Genomic DNA, 12,801 nt, shown 5'->3' on the forward strand with positions numbered 1-12,801 from the left:
TGCATTAGGTGATAATATAAAATTTATTTAGTAAAAGCACTTTAGGTTGATACATATAATTACAGTGTTAGAAAAAATAACATCAAAACATTTGTACTTTCTGTATTTGAGAAGTTCAATAGAAAATTACGTAAACGATAGGAGCAGGTTTTGAAAAAAATCTTCATCTGAAGTTCGTGAAAACGAGAATAAATTAGTTAGTTTTGGACATAATAACCAAGGAAGTGTTGTAAAATTATTCAAACTTATTCAATAAGTTGCATTTATTAAGATGTATTAAAGCTTCATACATTGTGAAAATAAATGCAACATTATCTTCGATTATCATTTATTTATATTAAAGTAAATGTTCCGTGTTCTAGTTGAATCACATTATTCATATCTTGCTTGTCAGATCAAATTACACGATTGGATACATTTAGACCAAGATTGTAAACACCGTATTTTTTTTTCGTTAAAAAGATGTGATTTGTTCGTCTTACATTTCATATTTCCGTGATATACATTTGTTTTAATGACTACAGAATATATTTCATAATGTACAGCACTAGAGTAGTACATCGTACTGAGTTGTGTACAGGGGTGCTGTAAAGCGGAAAAATGTTATTTATTTTTTAAAATAATATACTCAGGCCCGTATTAACATGTTTCGTATCCTTCTGTGCAAGAAACTTGTGTGCCTTCCCCTCTTATTTGCTTGTATTCAGTTACGTGTAAGCAGATTTTATACGGCTGTAGTAACCAATACGGCCGGACCTTTATATTGAGCCACCAGCAACGAGGGGCGTATAGAATGTACGGATCACGGCAGTCAATAAGCAAGAGGCTTAACTCTTTCTAGCGCTAGTAATGCTAACAAGGGAACTTGGTTGCAGTGTGGTACCAACATTGTTTTCAGTATAGATCTTCCTTAAATTTCTCTCTCACGAACACCTCTTTTCTCCGCACACCATACTTCAATTTCAAATTTTTTTTTATCCTACTCCTGAAAATTGTCCGCCCTGGACTCGAACTTCTGTGGTTCATGAGTAAATACGGTCCTGAATATACTTCACTGCACTGACTATAGTCTTACTCAAAATATAATTTTGTAAAATAGTTTTTCAACCTAATTTTTAATTTTTCTATTTTTAACGAAAATAATTTTCACTACGAGAACACTGCCTTTCTATTTCTGTCATATATTTTGACATGACTGGCCAAGTGAGTAGAGCCACAGCAGAGTCGTTCCTCAACAGTACGTAACGTATGACCTAAACAATCTATTGAATTAGCATATTTCGAAAACGAATGGAATACTTTGGCGGGAAATTGACGAAGGTAAATTTTGTGAGCTCTAGATATTTCGGGATAAATTTAGGAGGATAAGCAAGCGTGCATAGAATACATCAAAAGTACCTTGAGAAGAACTAACGATGAAACATCTTATGCTGATATTCTATTCAACTTCTCAATTGATAACCTAAGTTTAGAATTTTGATCTTATGATTCTCAAAGAATTATAGAAGCGATTTAGTAAAAAATAAAATACATTTTTAGTTGTTTCATATTGATTGTACTTTTGTTCCTGATATTACATCTCTGTAACCGGCCTCTTCTGTCTCCATGCTTTGATGGCAGGAATGTCGAATACTTTATTAATTAGGGCTTTCAAGTGAGGATATTTGTCGAGCACTTGCTGTCCAAGTTTAGCTGTAAACATTTCGGAGATAGCTGCAAAAAATATGTCTGCCCACGTCAGCTGGAAAATAAAATATATATATATCAGATTGGAATAATGATTAAAGGTATAGAACACATTTCTACCCAACGCATTAAAACAATGAAACTATGAAATGATATGATAACAAAGTTTCATAAGACATGCAACACTAAAAATGTTTTAAAATGGTTCCAATGGCGTTTATTACATTTTTCACACACATACACACACACACACACACACACACACATATATATATATATATATATATATATATATATATATATATATATATATATATATATATATATATATATATATATATATAACATTTAATGTTACCCGTTTATGCACTGAGGTTAAGGGAGACGTTCATTGATGCTTATAAATGAAATGTTGGAATAAAAAAGTGGAAGGAATCAGGAAAACTCATACACATTGTGATTCTCAATCCCAAAGCCTACTTAAATTTTTCATAGTAAATAGGGGAAAGATGTCTATTTGTATCAGTAGAATTTCTTTATTTGAATGTTTATGACAAACTTTAGGCACACTACAATGTGTTACGTTATCGTTTTAATTTTTGGGCTTCCAATTTTTCTTACCTGAGGCTCTCTTTATGAACTATGCACACTCTATGCCATGTATTTGACACACTACTAGTACTACAGACGAATATCTTCGACGCATGTGATCCCGGGTTTTATTTCTGATTAATATTATTTTTAATAATTCCTTAAGCTTGTACACTAAATCTTTAAGCCCTTTCTCGTTAGCTTTCTACGTTCCCAGTTCAAAAATTACTGTTAGAGCCCACAGCTTACTTGGCCCAGAAGAGTTTCAAATTACATTAATTGAAGAAGTGTGCTTTTCCAACTCACAATAAAAGAATCAATCGTAAGTTTTTATTGTTTTAGAATAAACTTATTCAAATGTATTATAAATATATCGACGGCGAAAGTGCAAAACTTAGTATCTCCACTTTTTATGGATTTTTTAGATTTTGGCTGCATTCAATTCTCCACATCTGAATCTACGTGTGTACAAAAGCTCGTAAACGAAAACCCAATAAAAACGTGAAAAACTAACTTTTAAAAACCTTGTATCGCATATAAGATGTAGTAAAAGCAGGTCGGTTTTATTGCTCTCCTGAAAGGTTTGGTTTTGATGAGTTACGAGGTTTTCCATTTTCGCCGTCGATATTCCAACTCCAATCGTGAAGTTTCAGTGAATTATACATACATAGTTTACTTCAAAGAAAAACTCGAGAATTATACGACAATTTCTAAGAAACAAAGTTTTCTTTTCAAAAATACACACCCCAGCTTATTCATAGAGAAATAGTTGCATTGCAGTTATCTATCAGTTGCATTCAAACATGTACTTACATTTCCTCCAACAAGATGTCCACCATTATTTTTGATTACCTCGTCGAATTTTGAGAAATAGAAAGGTACCAGATCATTTCGTAGTGTTTCTCCCAGAGTTTTCTGTTTGTTTTCATCAGGTTCAAACAGGTATTTAATAAGTTCTAAGAAAAAAAGTAATATTCAGGGATATTAAAAGATAGAGAATATCGGTCCCATGTTAAAAACATATCCTATCTTTATATATCTATTCGTCAAAGTTAAATTTCGTTATCATATATGTCATATACATATTCTTCATTACATTTCATACTCTTACATATATACATATCTAGATTTCAATAATAGCATAAAAACAACTAAAAATTAATATTAAAATTTCACAACACTCAGTACTTGCTATAGTCCAAAATAAACTGTGTATATTGTAATGTACACCGTCGATTACTTCAACATAAGGGAGAATGTTTAAATAGTAAACTTATTTTTAAAGATCATGAACAGATTTTTTTTTTAAAAAAAGAAAACAACTATGATGACGAAACAAACCATAACATAATATTGAAAAACATGAAATTAAATATTCCAGTTTAACGTCCAACGATTATGCTTATTAGTCTAAGAGAGACGGATGATTAAGGGCAGTAAATGATAATGGAAAAATAGGTGGAATGAGAATGTGGGAGCAAACGGGAGTGCCCCGAGAAAACTCACGGACACGATGTTGTCCACTACAAACTTATTTTGTCGGAATCGAACCAGGGACCTCACGCACCAGAGGTAAGCGATCTACCGCTAAACCACCGTGTCCCCCCTGACATAATATTGAAATGTTACGACAAAAACTTGTAGTACTTTCAAGCCTCTACAATATTATTAAAGTTGAACGAAAAAAAGTGCAAAGATGAGATATACCTGTATACCAATCGATAGATCTTCTCGGGCTGAACAAAATTAAGTAAATGAACGTAAAACGATATTCTCATGCGTAGTTTTGGAGAATATCTGGAGAAACGGATTTTAAAAAAGTACAATTCGTACTGTATGATGAAATGACACTGATATTAAAATATACATGAATGCCGCTATTTATTATGACACTACCAAGATAGCAGTATACAATATGGTTAGTGCAGGGGCGCAGCCACTGGCGAATCCACTGGGTCCGGACCTCCCACCAAAAATATATATTTGTACACTTTCTCAATGAAACTACACTTGTTTAACAGGTAAATTATTGATGTAGCATGAAAATTTAGTCCTGCACTTCATCTGTACTCCTTCTCTTATAAAAACAATCTAGTCCTATATTTTTTTTTCCTGAAAATATAGGTGGAAGTATTTTACAATTACTTATCGACTTTTGGGGTACAGAATAATACCCGTTCAATACTACATAGACGTAGTGGCTTGTAATGTTAGACACTCCCAACAAAAATTTCTGGATATGCGCCTGAGTTAGTGAGATACAGACCAAAGTTTGATTAACTCATAAACCAAAGATAAGACTATATCAATAAATAGACGACATTCAACTGAACAAGATGACATGCTTGAAGATAAATTCTGATGCAAAATTTTCCAGAAGTAGGGAAAAACGAATTTTTGTGCCGCTAAAAGATGTACCATTTCTTTTCAATAATAATTGATAATTTCTATTTTGCTGGAACATTGTTAATTTATTTATGTACTTACAGTATATGTAAAATAAAATATTGTGTTAAGTAGCAGATTGTATATATTTATTGTTTGTTTACGTAACAGTGACGCGCGTACTTTCAACAATGGCAATACTCCGAACACTTACGCACATAATCCTAACAGTGACGCATACTGCTTGTAATCTACATAATAACAAGTGCTTACAACAATAATAAAAAAACCTTTTTTGAATATGTTTGTTAACTCCGTTGTGAATATTTAATATTAACACTTAATACACTAGAATCCCGAAAACTCGGCCTAATGTGGACCGAAGGGTGGCCGAGCTTGTGAAAATGCCGGGTTGTCGGGAATGGGGTTTAAAAAAGAATAAGTATGAGTGTTTCCTCAGAAAATACAGTACTGTACTTGTATGTATTGGTTGCTTGAGAATACAATAGAGAAGAAACTGCTCAATTACCCTTAAATAAAGGAAAAGTACATACTTTATGAAGGCATAGAGCATCTACTATACATGAAAATTAATGAATACACACTGTACGGTAAATTTACCTGATAAGACAGACCTCAGAAAACTACTCGAACGGGTCTGCGCGCGGAGTTATTTCGCCCTGCTAGGGTGTAGCCCAGTTATCCGGACTGCCGGGTTATCAAGTACCAATTTTTCGTGACTCTACACGTATATTTTTCTGGATAAACTCTACACGTATATTTTTTTCCTGTACTTAACAAAAGCAATGTGCAAAAAGGAAAGACTTGGGCGTAAAAAATGCTAACAAAATTATCACATATTTTAGATGATAATTTAGAGAATAATTAGTTGTGTTGTAATTTGGAAATGACGTATAATCAGGTGACATCGATAGTGATATAAATAATGGGAAATTAAACTATATACCTTCTTTAGTTAAGGTAATATCATTGCCTGTGAAATCAGGCTTCAACGCAAGTAAACGTGTTGCTAAAGTTATTGATCGGGTTATATGAATGTTAAACTTTTTATAACAATTTGTTTAGTTAATTAAGCGGTTTCCAAAATGTTCACCAGCATACACGTTTCAACGTTTACTTGCAAATCATTCATTAATTAAACGTTTCTCAAAGCGTTTAGTAACATAGACATGTTTCAACGTTTCAACGCATGACAAATCGTTTGGAAAGATGTACTAACCTTCTATTGGGAACCAGAAACCATGTGTTTAACAATTATCAAAGTGATAGTTACGTAAATTCTTGGTTAAATGTCATCCTAATCGACTTACCTTAAATTTTTAGCATATTTTTAGTACAATGTACAGTATTACTTAACTAATTGTAATAATAATAAAAAGAGAATCATAGTAAATTACCAATTCTTAGATCCGTCAATGCATCGACGAGGGAGTCGCATTCAAACTGTTGCAAGTCATCCTTTGGAACCAAATTAAATTTCCTTCCCAAGTAACGACAGATAGCTGAAGCTTGAGTTAGCTTTTTACCATCAACTTCCAGTACTGGAGCTTGTCTAAATGGCATTTCTGCAAGTATAATATTTTAATGATTATTTTGATTTACGTGCATATCTGTTATTTATTCTTTTTCATATCATAGAGCTTCGTTCCAAGCCTGTGTTCTTATGAGTAAGAGCAATAAAGAACACTTCTAAAAAGTAAAAATAACCTGTGATCTTCAGTTGTTTTAGATCATAAAAGTTATAGTGAACAAATAAGTGGCAGTTTCGCTATAATATTAGGTGTTTGATTTATTCTCGTTATTGAGTAATAGATGTCACTAGTTGTGCTTTTTCAAGATAGATGGAAGTTCTACTAGACGGACTATCAATAGGCTTTAATATTAGTTATTTATTGCCTTGAAAATGTTGGGCTTCGTAATAAAGAAAAAGAAGAAGAAGGGAGCTGTACTTTTCTGCTTTCATCTCAGCAAATCTGCTGAATTTCATCGTTTACTAGTGCAGACGTATAAACAGCAAGCTCTGCCTGAAATAATTTGGAGAGAATGGTTGAGATGTTTCAAAAACAACGATTTTGACGCGACAAATCTTTCAGCCGAATATGTTTTAAGATGGAGAATTATAGGCATTGCTGGAAGAAGATAGGCTACATCTCAGAAGTTTAGAGTTGTCTGAAATATTAAATGACGGTGTATCAACAGTCAGAAAATGTTCAAAAGCAAGGTGAATAATTCAGAAACTAGGAAACTGAGTACGATATGAATTGACAACAAGAAACGTGAAATGTTTAACCATTTGTGAATTAGTACTTCAAAGACAGAAACAAACGTCGTTTTTTGTATCAAATTGTGACTAGCGATGAAAAGTAAATTCGTTACGATAATCATAAGCACGGGAAATCTGGGTGCATACCGGCGAACTATCAACATCAACGCCACAACAAAATAGTCATGGAAAGAATGTTATGATGTGCATTTACTGGGATCAAGTCTGTTTAATCTACTATTGGCTGCTGGAACCATGTCAAACGGTTAATGCTGAAAGCTACCGAACACAGTTATTTAATTCGAATTGAAAAATCAAAGAAAAACGCATGCAACATGCCAAAATACGACAAAATTATTCTTTTTCCGTCACAACAATAATTGCATGGAGAACTCACATTGCAAACCTAGTGAAGGAAACTTGGAAGCACTTAGATGGGATGTCCTATTCACCAGACGTCGCTCCCTCAGATTACCATTTTTGCGGTCAATGCATCATGACCCTTCTAAACAATCCTTCAGATCTTTGGAAGATATAAAAAATGGTTCAATGGGGGAATAGCCTTGAAAGAACCTTATTTTTTAAATCGCGGAATACATGTTACCCGTGAAGAAGGAAAAGATTGTAGCTTCCGAAGCTACAATAGTTTCAATAAAATATTATGTACCGTTCTTTTGAGATAAATACGAGATTTGTTGTAATTAATAAAACAACGAGAATAAATCCAACTAGTCTATTTAATAATATAGCACAGGAAGTTCGATGGAACAAAATAAACCGTGAATGCAACTAAAATGTGTTAGTTAATTCAAATATACCGTATATCTACAAGTATACCCATATCAAACAGTAGAAGTGGCTCGCTCATGAACACCCACTCCATAGAATACTACTATAGCTAGAAACGTATTTGGACAGGAAACATCTTTTCTCACGAAAGCAAAGTAAGAAGGAATTAAAAAAAAAAATACATATCCTAAGGGTAAGGGGGATCAATTTTATTGCCAAGAGTAGAGTATGACACGAATCTGAAGTCAGGGAGATAAAACCATGCGTATAAACTTTTGAGTAAAAACAACTGAACTGTATACAGGGTGAAACCTGAAAGATGTGCACAACTTCGGAAGGTGATTCGTAACATCAAAAAAAAGACAAAAAGTCCTTTTGCATTTTGTCAAATTCCGCGTCGTGTACTGACAGGCAGGGGTGCAAACTTGGAATCGAAAATCGAATTCTGACAATTGGAAAGGAACATAAAGGTGTGCACATACCGTAAGACAGGGTTACTTTGCACAAAATATGAAAAGAGTTGCACAGTTCTTTGTCTGCAAAACCATGAACAGTAAAGAGAAAGTTTCAATTGTCACCGTAAGATAGAACATCTAACTATATTTTGGCTATAATGTTGGCCGTTAACATCAGTTCTAATTACCGGGAAGGTTCATTGTTGTAGAGGTACGGAAAGCAGTCACAGTAAAGACCGCGAAAATTTGAAAGATATCACATGCAAGATTTTCCGTCAAAGTTAAGTCAGTTTTGTATAATACTATTGTGTATAATGGGACTTTGATGCAATAGTTGAAATTGAAATGTGAAACGTTTTAAAGTCATTAAAAAAAATAAAACTGGGAGAAGGCAATTTCAGCTTTTACTTGGAGTTACTTTGCACCGGTCCAAAATACCTCTTAGATAGGAAATTATTACTATTGGAACCTTCTGCATTCTAAATTTTGATACATTTCCTATTTAGAAAGATGTCGGAATGAATTTCTTGTTGGAAAATAAATTATGAACAGTGGTGGGTCCAGAAAAGTAGTTTGAGAGAGGCTTCATTTACAAAGACTTTTTTTTTTTTTTTTTTTTTTAGAAATTACTAGACTTTTTTAAAGGGGGGGCCTTGCAGCTTATACGCATAGGAGTGACTAACATTAGATTTAAAAAAAAAAAAAAAAGAAATCCTGCAATTTGGGTGGGCTTCAAATTCCCAAAGCCCGTAAATCTTCCACTGATACGGTTGGGATTATATTCTTGGACATAATGAATAACCAAGGCAAATCAGTTCACGGAGATATTTTATTCTGTTTCTGAGTTGGCATTTTTGTGGGACATATACTAAACTATTAGAATACTGTTCCTGTGCCGGTACCAGAAAATACATAATTTTCTTTACAAATATCGATCATTCAAACTAAGTCTAGATAGCGGTACCATCAATCTAATATCAATATTTGTAGACTGCATGCAGTTTTGTGTAGAAAGTGATATGTATAAATACTGAAGGGAAAACATTGCACAGAACATACTTTTTTGTGTGTTGTGCAAAGTAACCCCATAGCTTTGCACCAAAATTTATAGTTTAGTAACTATGGTCATACTGAATATTTACTAATGAACTTGCAGTAATGTTTTCCTTACATATCTAGCTATTGTATGTTTAAAATACAGTGTTCTAAATCATTACGTTTGTAAGTTACACGTAATTTTCTTTAAAATTGTTTAAATCTTGTGCAAAGTAACCCCGTCTTACGGTACTTCGGGAAGTGATTCGTGACATTCAACAACATACAGTAGGAGTTTTTTGTCTTCTTTTATGTCACGAATCACCTCCCAGAGTTTGTGCACATTTTTCAGGTGTATATGAAACTCAATAAATCGGTATCTAATCCACTTCATAATAATAGACGATCTATCCTTTGAAACAAAACAGAAGAAGCAATACTCAAAATCTAACAATTTACTTAAATTTGATTAACAATTTACATGAAATATTAAGTTTCATTCCCTACTAATATCGTTAAAAATAAAGTATACAGGATAAAATCATTGTAGAATATCAATTGAGATGTAAAACAGAAAGATTCTGAGCCAAGATGGATCAAAGATGATAATTAAATTGCTATATTAATACAATATATACTTTGTGTATCCTATTGAGCTGTACATTACGAAGTACAAGTACTTACTTGGTTTCAATTTAGGCCATTCGTCGTGTGTGAATCGTTCATCCTGGAATTCGACACCACCGTACGAAAGAAGATATCTGATTGGTTCACCTAGACCTCGTACGTCGAAATATGTTAACTTATAGTTTGGAGCCATTGTTGTAAATAACCGTTGCTATTATCTAAAGAAAAAGAGAAAAAAGAGTAAGTAAAAATTAAAACATTACATATTATAAAAGGCTTAAATGGAGTAATCATGTTCAAAGTAATACAATATAGATAAAAAGTACTGAAAGAAAGTATTCAAGTACTCGTGTATATGAATAAATAAATTTTAAGCAATTCGTAATTGATAGAAGGAACATTTAAAAACCGTCAATACTTCAAGTCACGGCTTATGTTTCTAACAACAGAAAACATTTTGCATTTAAGAATCTAATTTTCACAACATATTCTAATTTACTCTAGTTAATAATTTTCAGCTTAATTTACGAGCAAAAAGAAGAAACTATTCCACCTTTGTTCTATTCTAATCTAATGTCTCCCTACCAGCTGTGGCAGGCAGAAGGCTACAATTTGTCTTAAATCAGAGCATCTATACACAAGAAGAGTAATTAGCTCACTTCTCAATTTCGAAGCTGAAAAAAAAAGCACCTTTGAGATGCCTGTTATTAGGTAAACCATTTATTCGTTCGTAAAGTCAAATATCAAAATAAACACAACTTAATCAAACCTTAGTTTTAAGAATATGTTGATATATTGAACACTACAAAAAATCAATTAGAACTTTTTTTTTAAATATTTGTAATTCCACGTTTTTTCTCTATAACATTGGCTATTTTGATAAGATAAGTGTTATCACTGGCCACATAATGAATACCGTACAGAGTTCATCTCATATGATGTTACATAATAATGCACTTTATATTTTCTAACTTTTTTCATATGAGGTACAATGACCTTCAACACGTGCAACTTTCATCTAAGAGAATCTTAAGTAGTGAGTGACTGACTGACTACACTATCTCCGAATCTCTGAAGTAGAGATACGAAACTTGGTATATATATATATATATATATATATATATATATATATATATATATATATATACGCTTCCCATTTAAAATAATTAGACACATGATTCAGTGTTTTTGATATTTCTTCTAGAAGGGAGGAAAAAGAAGTGGGAAGAGAAAGGGCGAGGTTACAATTTTTATAATAGGATTGGCATATATTGAAATCGGTTAAGGTTAGAGATTTGAAATTTAGTATTTAGACTTTTTAGTTAAAATAATTCAAGTCGAGTTTCAGCGTTTTCAGATATTTCTCTTGCGACGGAAAAAAAAAAGGGTGAAGATTGCAATTGTTAAAATAAGATGACCATATTTCAAAAACCCTTAAGGTCAGAGACAAAATTTAGTATGTAGGCTTTTCGTTTACAATAATTAAAGACATAATTCAGTTTTTTATATTTCTCTTGGAGGGGAAGAAAAAACCGGTATGATAAAAGAATGAGGGTTACAATTGTTACAATAAGATGGCCATTAAGATGTGATAGGTTTATAAAACTTGATATACAAACTATTTATTAAAAACAAGTGGGCATATTCCATAGTGTTTTCGGAAATTCCTCTTTAACGAGAGAAGGGGTGCAATTTCTATTTTTTTTTTCAATAGTCTATATAAAATTAGTCGAGGTTATCAGTCTTATTATTAGAAGAAAATGAGTGAAACATTTCACGTAAAGTTTTGGGCACAGTTCGCACTTGATTCAACATGAATTTTTATAATGTCACTTCGATTAAAATGCGTATTCTAAGAGGAAAAGAGTTTAAATTTTTTCAAAGAACAATGCCAGACGTATTATTGCCGTGCGAAGAACGGAAGCAAAGGCTGAAATATGAAATGCGAGCTGTAGGTCGAGTAAATCCGGATCTAGGTCTGGAACGAAGTTCCCAGTTAGCCGAAGGCTAGTTGACAATATAGTTGAATAAACTTTAAATTCTTTATTCAATTTTAAATTGCCAGCAAGAATCTGTTTGAGCTGATTCCTTAAAAAAAGTTAGTAATATATTTTAATAAAATATTCATATTTCATGTTATAAAACGGTACTAGTTGTTTTAAACTCCGATTGGGTACTTTCGTTTCCTCTCCCGACTACTGATTGAATGTTGGCTTTAGTGGCTCTAATGGTTCGCTTAACAAGATAATATTTAATATTCTAACAGTTTACTGTTAATAGAGAAGGGTGTAACAGCTCTTATGCTCGAAGGTGTATTGAAATAGACCTAAATTAACTTATTTTCAAAGTTCAACTGATACGTTAGTATGCTATTCAGATGGTATAAAGCTTATTAAAACATTGTAAAACTCACCGTGTAAATGTGTTTGTTGAGACACAGAACAGAGTGATTCTTCTTCAAGACATCATTTAATTATATATCGATCCTTATCTTAAAATTCTAGGGCTTTCTGTCAGAGAACGCTCAATGATTTTGGAAAATAAAGATAAAAATTGTGCAATCTTTATCCAGAAGAATGATAAGTAGAATGCTTAATCACGACTTCCACTAAGTTTAATATATAAATTTCTAGTGTGTCATTTGTTCTGTTTCCCTTCATCTTATAACAAGAAGATTAAAAAAGTAACTTGGCAATCATTTACTTGGCAGTATGCCTTATAGGAGTTTTATATGAAGTATGATAAATAACATATTCTTCTTAGGAATTATTTACCATATAATTAATATCATTTCGAGTTTTTCGAAACAACTGTAAAACATCCAAAACGTCCTATCACATTTCCAAGTAGTGAAAATGTAGGTATTATCTATACCTTATACTTCAAAGTGCAAAAGTAACCAACGAGACATGATAGTGAGTATTTCCTCTTGTAGCCTGCTGGTTGTGA

General features: G+C 32.5%; 1 protein-coding gene across 1 annotated transcript in view; it reads right to left on the bottom strand.

Moving 5' to 3' along the window:
* Positions 1-12,801, bottom strand: part of LOC145679408 (uncharacterized) — a 44,275-nt gene continuing 31,474 nt past the window's right edge. Inside the window, exons 6-9 of the mRNA XM_081749990.1 lie at positions 9,910-10,063; positions 6,081-6,248; positions 3,091-3,233; positions 1-1,741 (exon numbers count right to left, since the gene is read on the bottom strand). Of these exons, the coding sequence (XP_081606116.1) occupies positions 1,574-1,741; positions 3,091-3,233; positions 6,081-6,248; positions 9,910-10,063 (633 nt within the window). The 3' untranslated portion in view covers positions 1-1,573. The remainder of the gene's footprint in view (positions 1,742-3,090; positions 3,234-6,080; positions 6,249-9,909; positions 10,064-12,801) is intronic.

The sequence above is a fragment of the Thermobia domestica genome, chromosome 1, assembly GCF_964235325.1.
Source record: "Thermobia domestica chromosome 1, izTheDome1.hap1.1, whole genome shotgun sequence".
Classification (NCBI taxonomy): Eukaryota; Metazoa; Arthropoda; class Insecta; order Zygentoma; family Lepismatidae; genus Thermobia; species Thermobia domestica.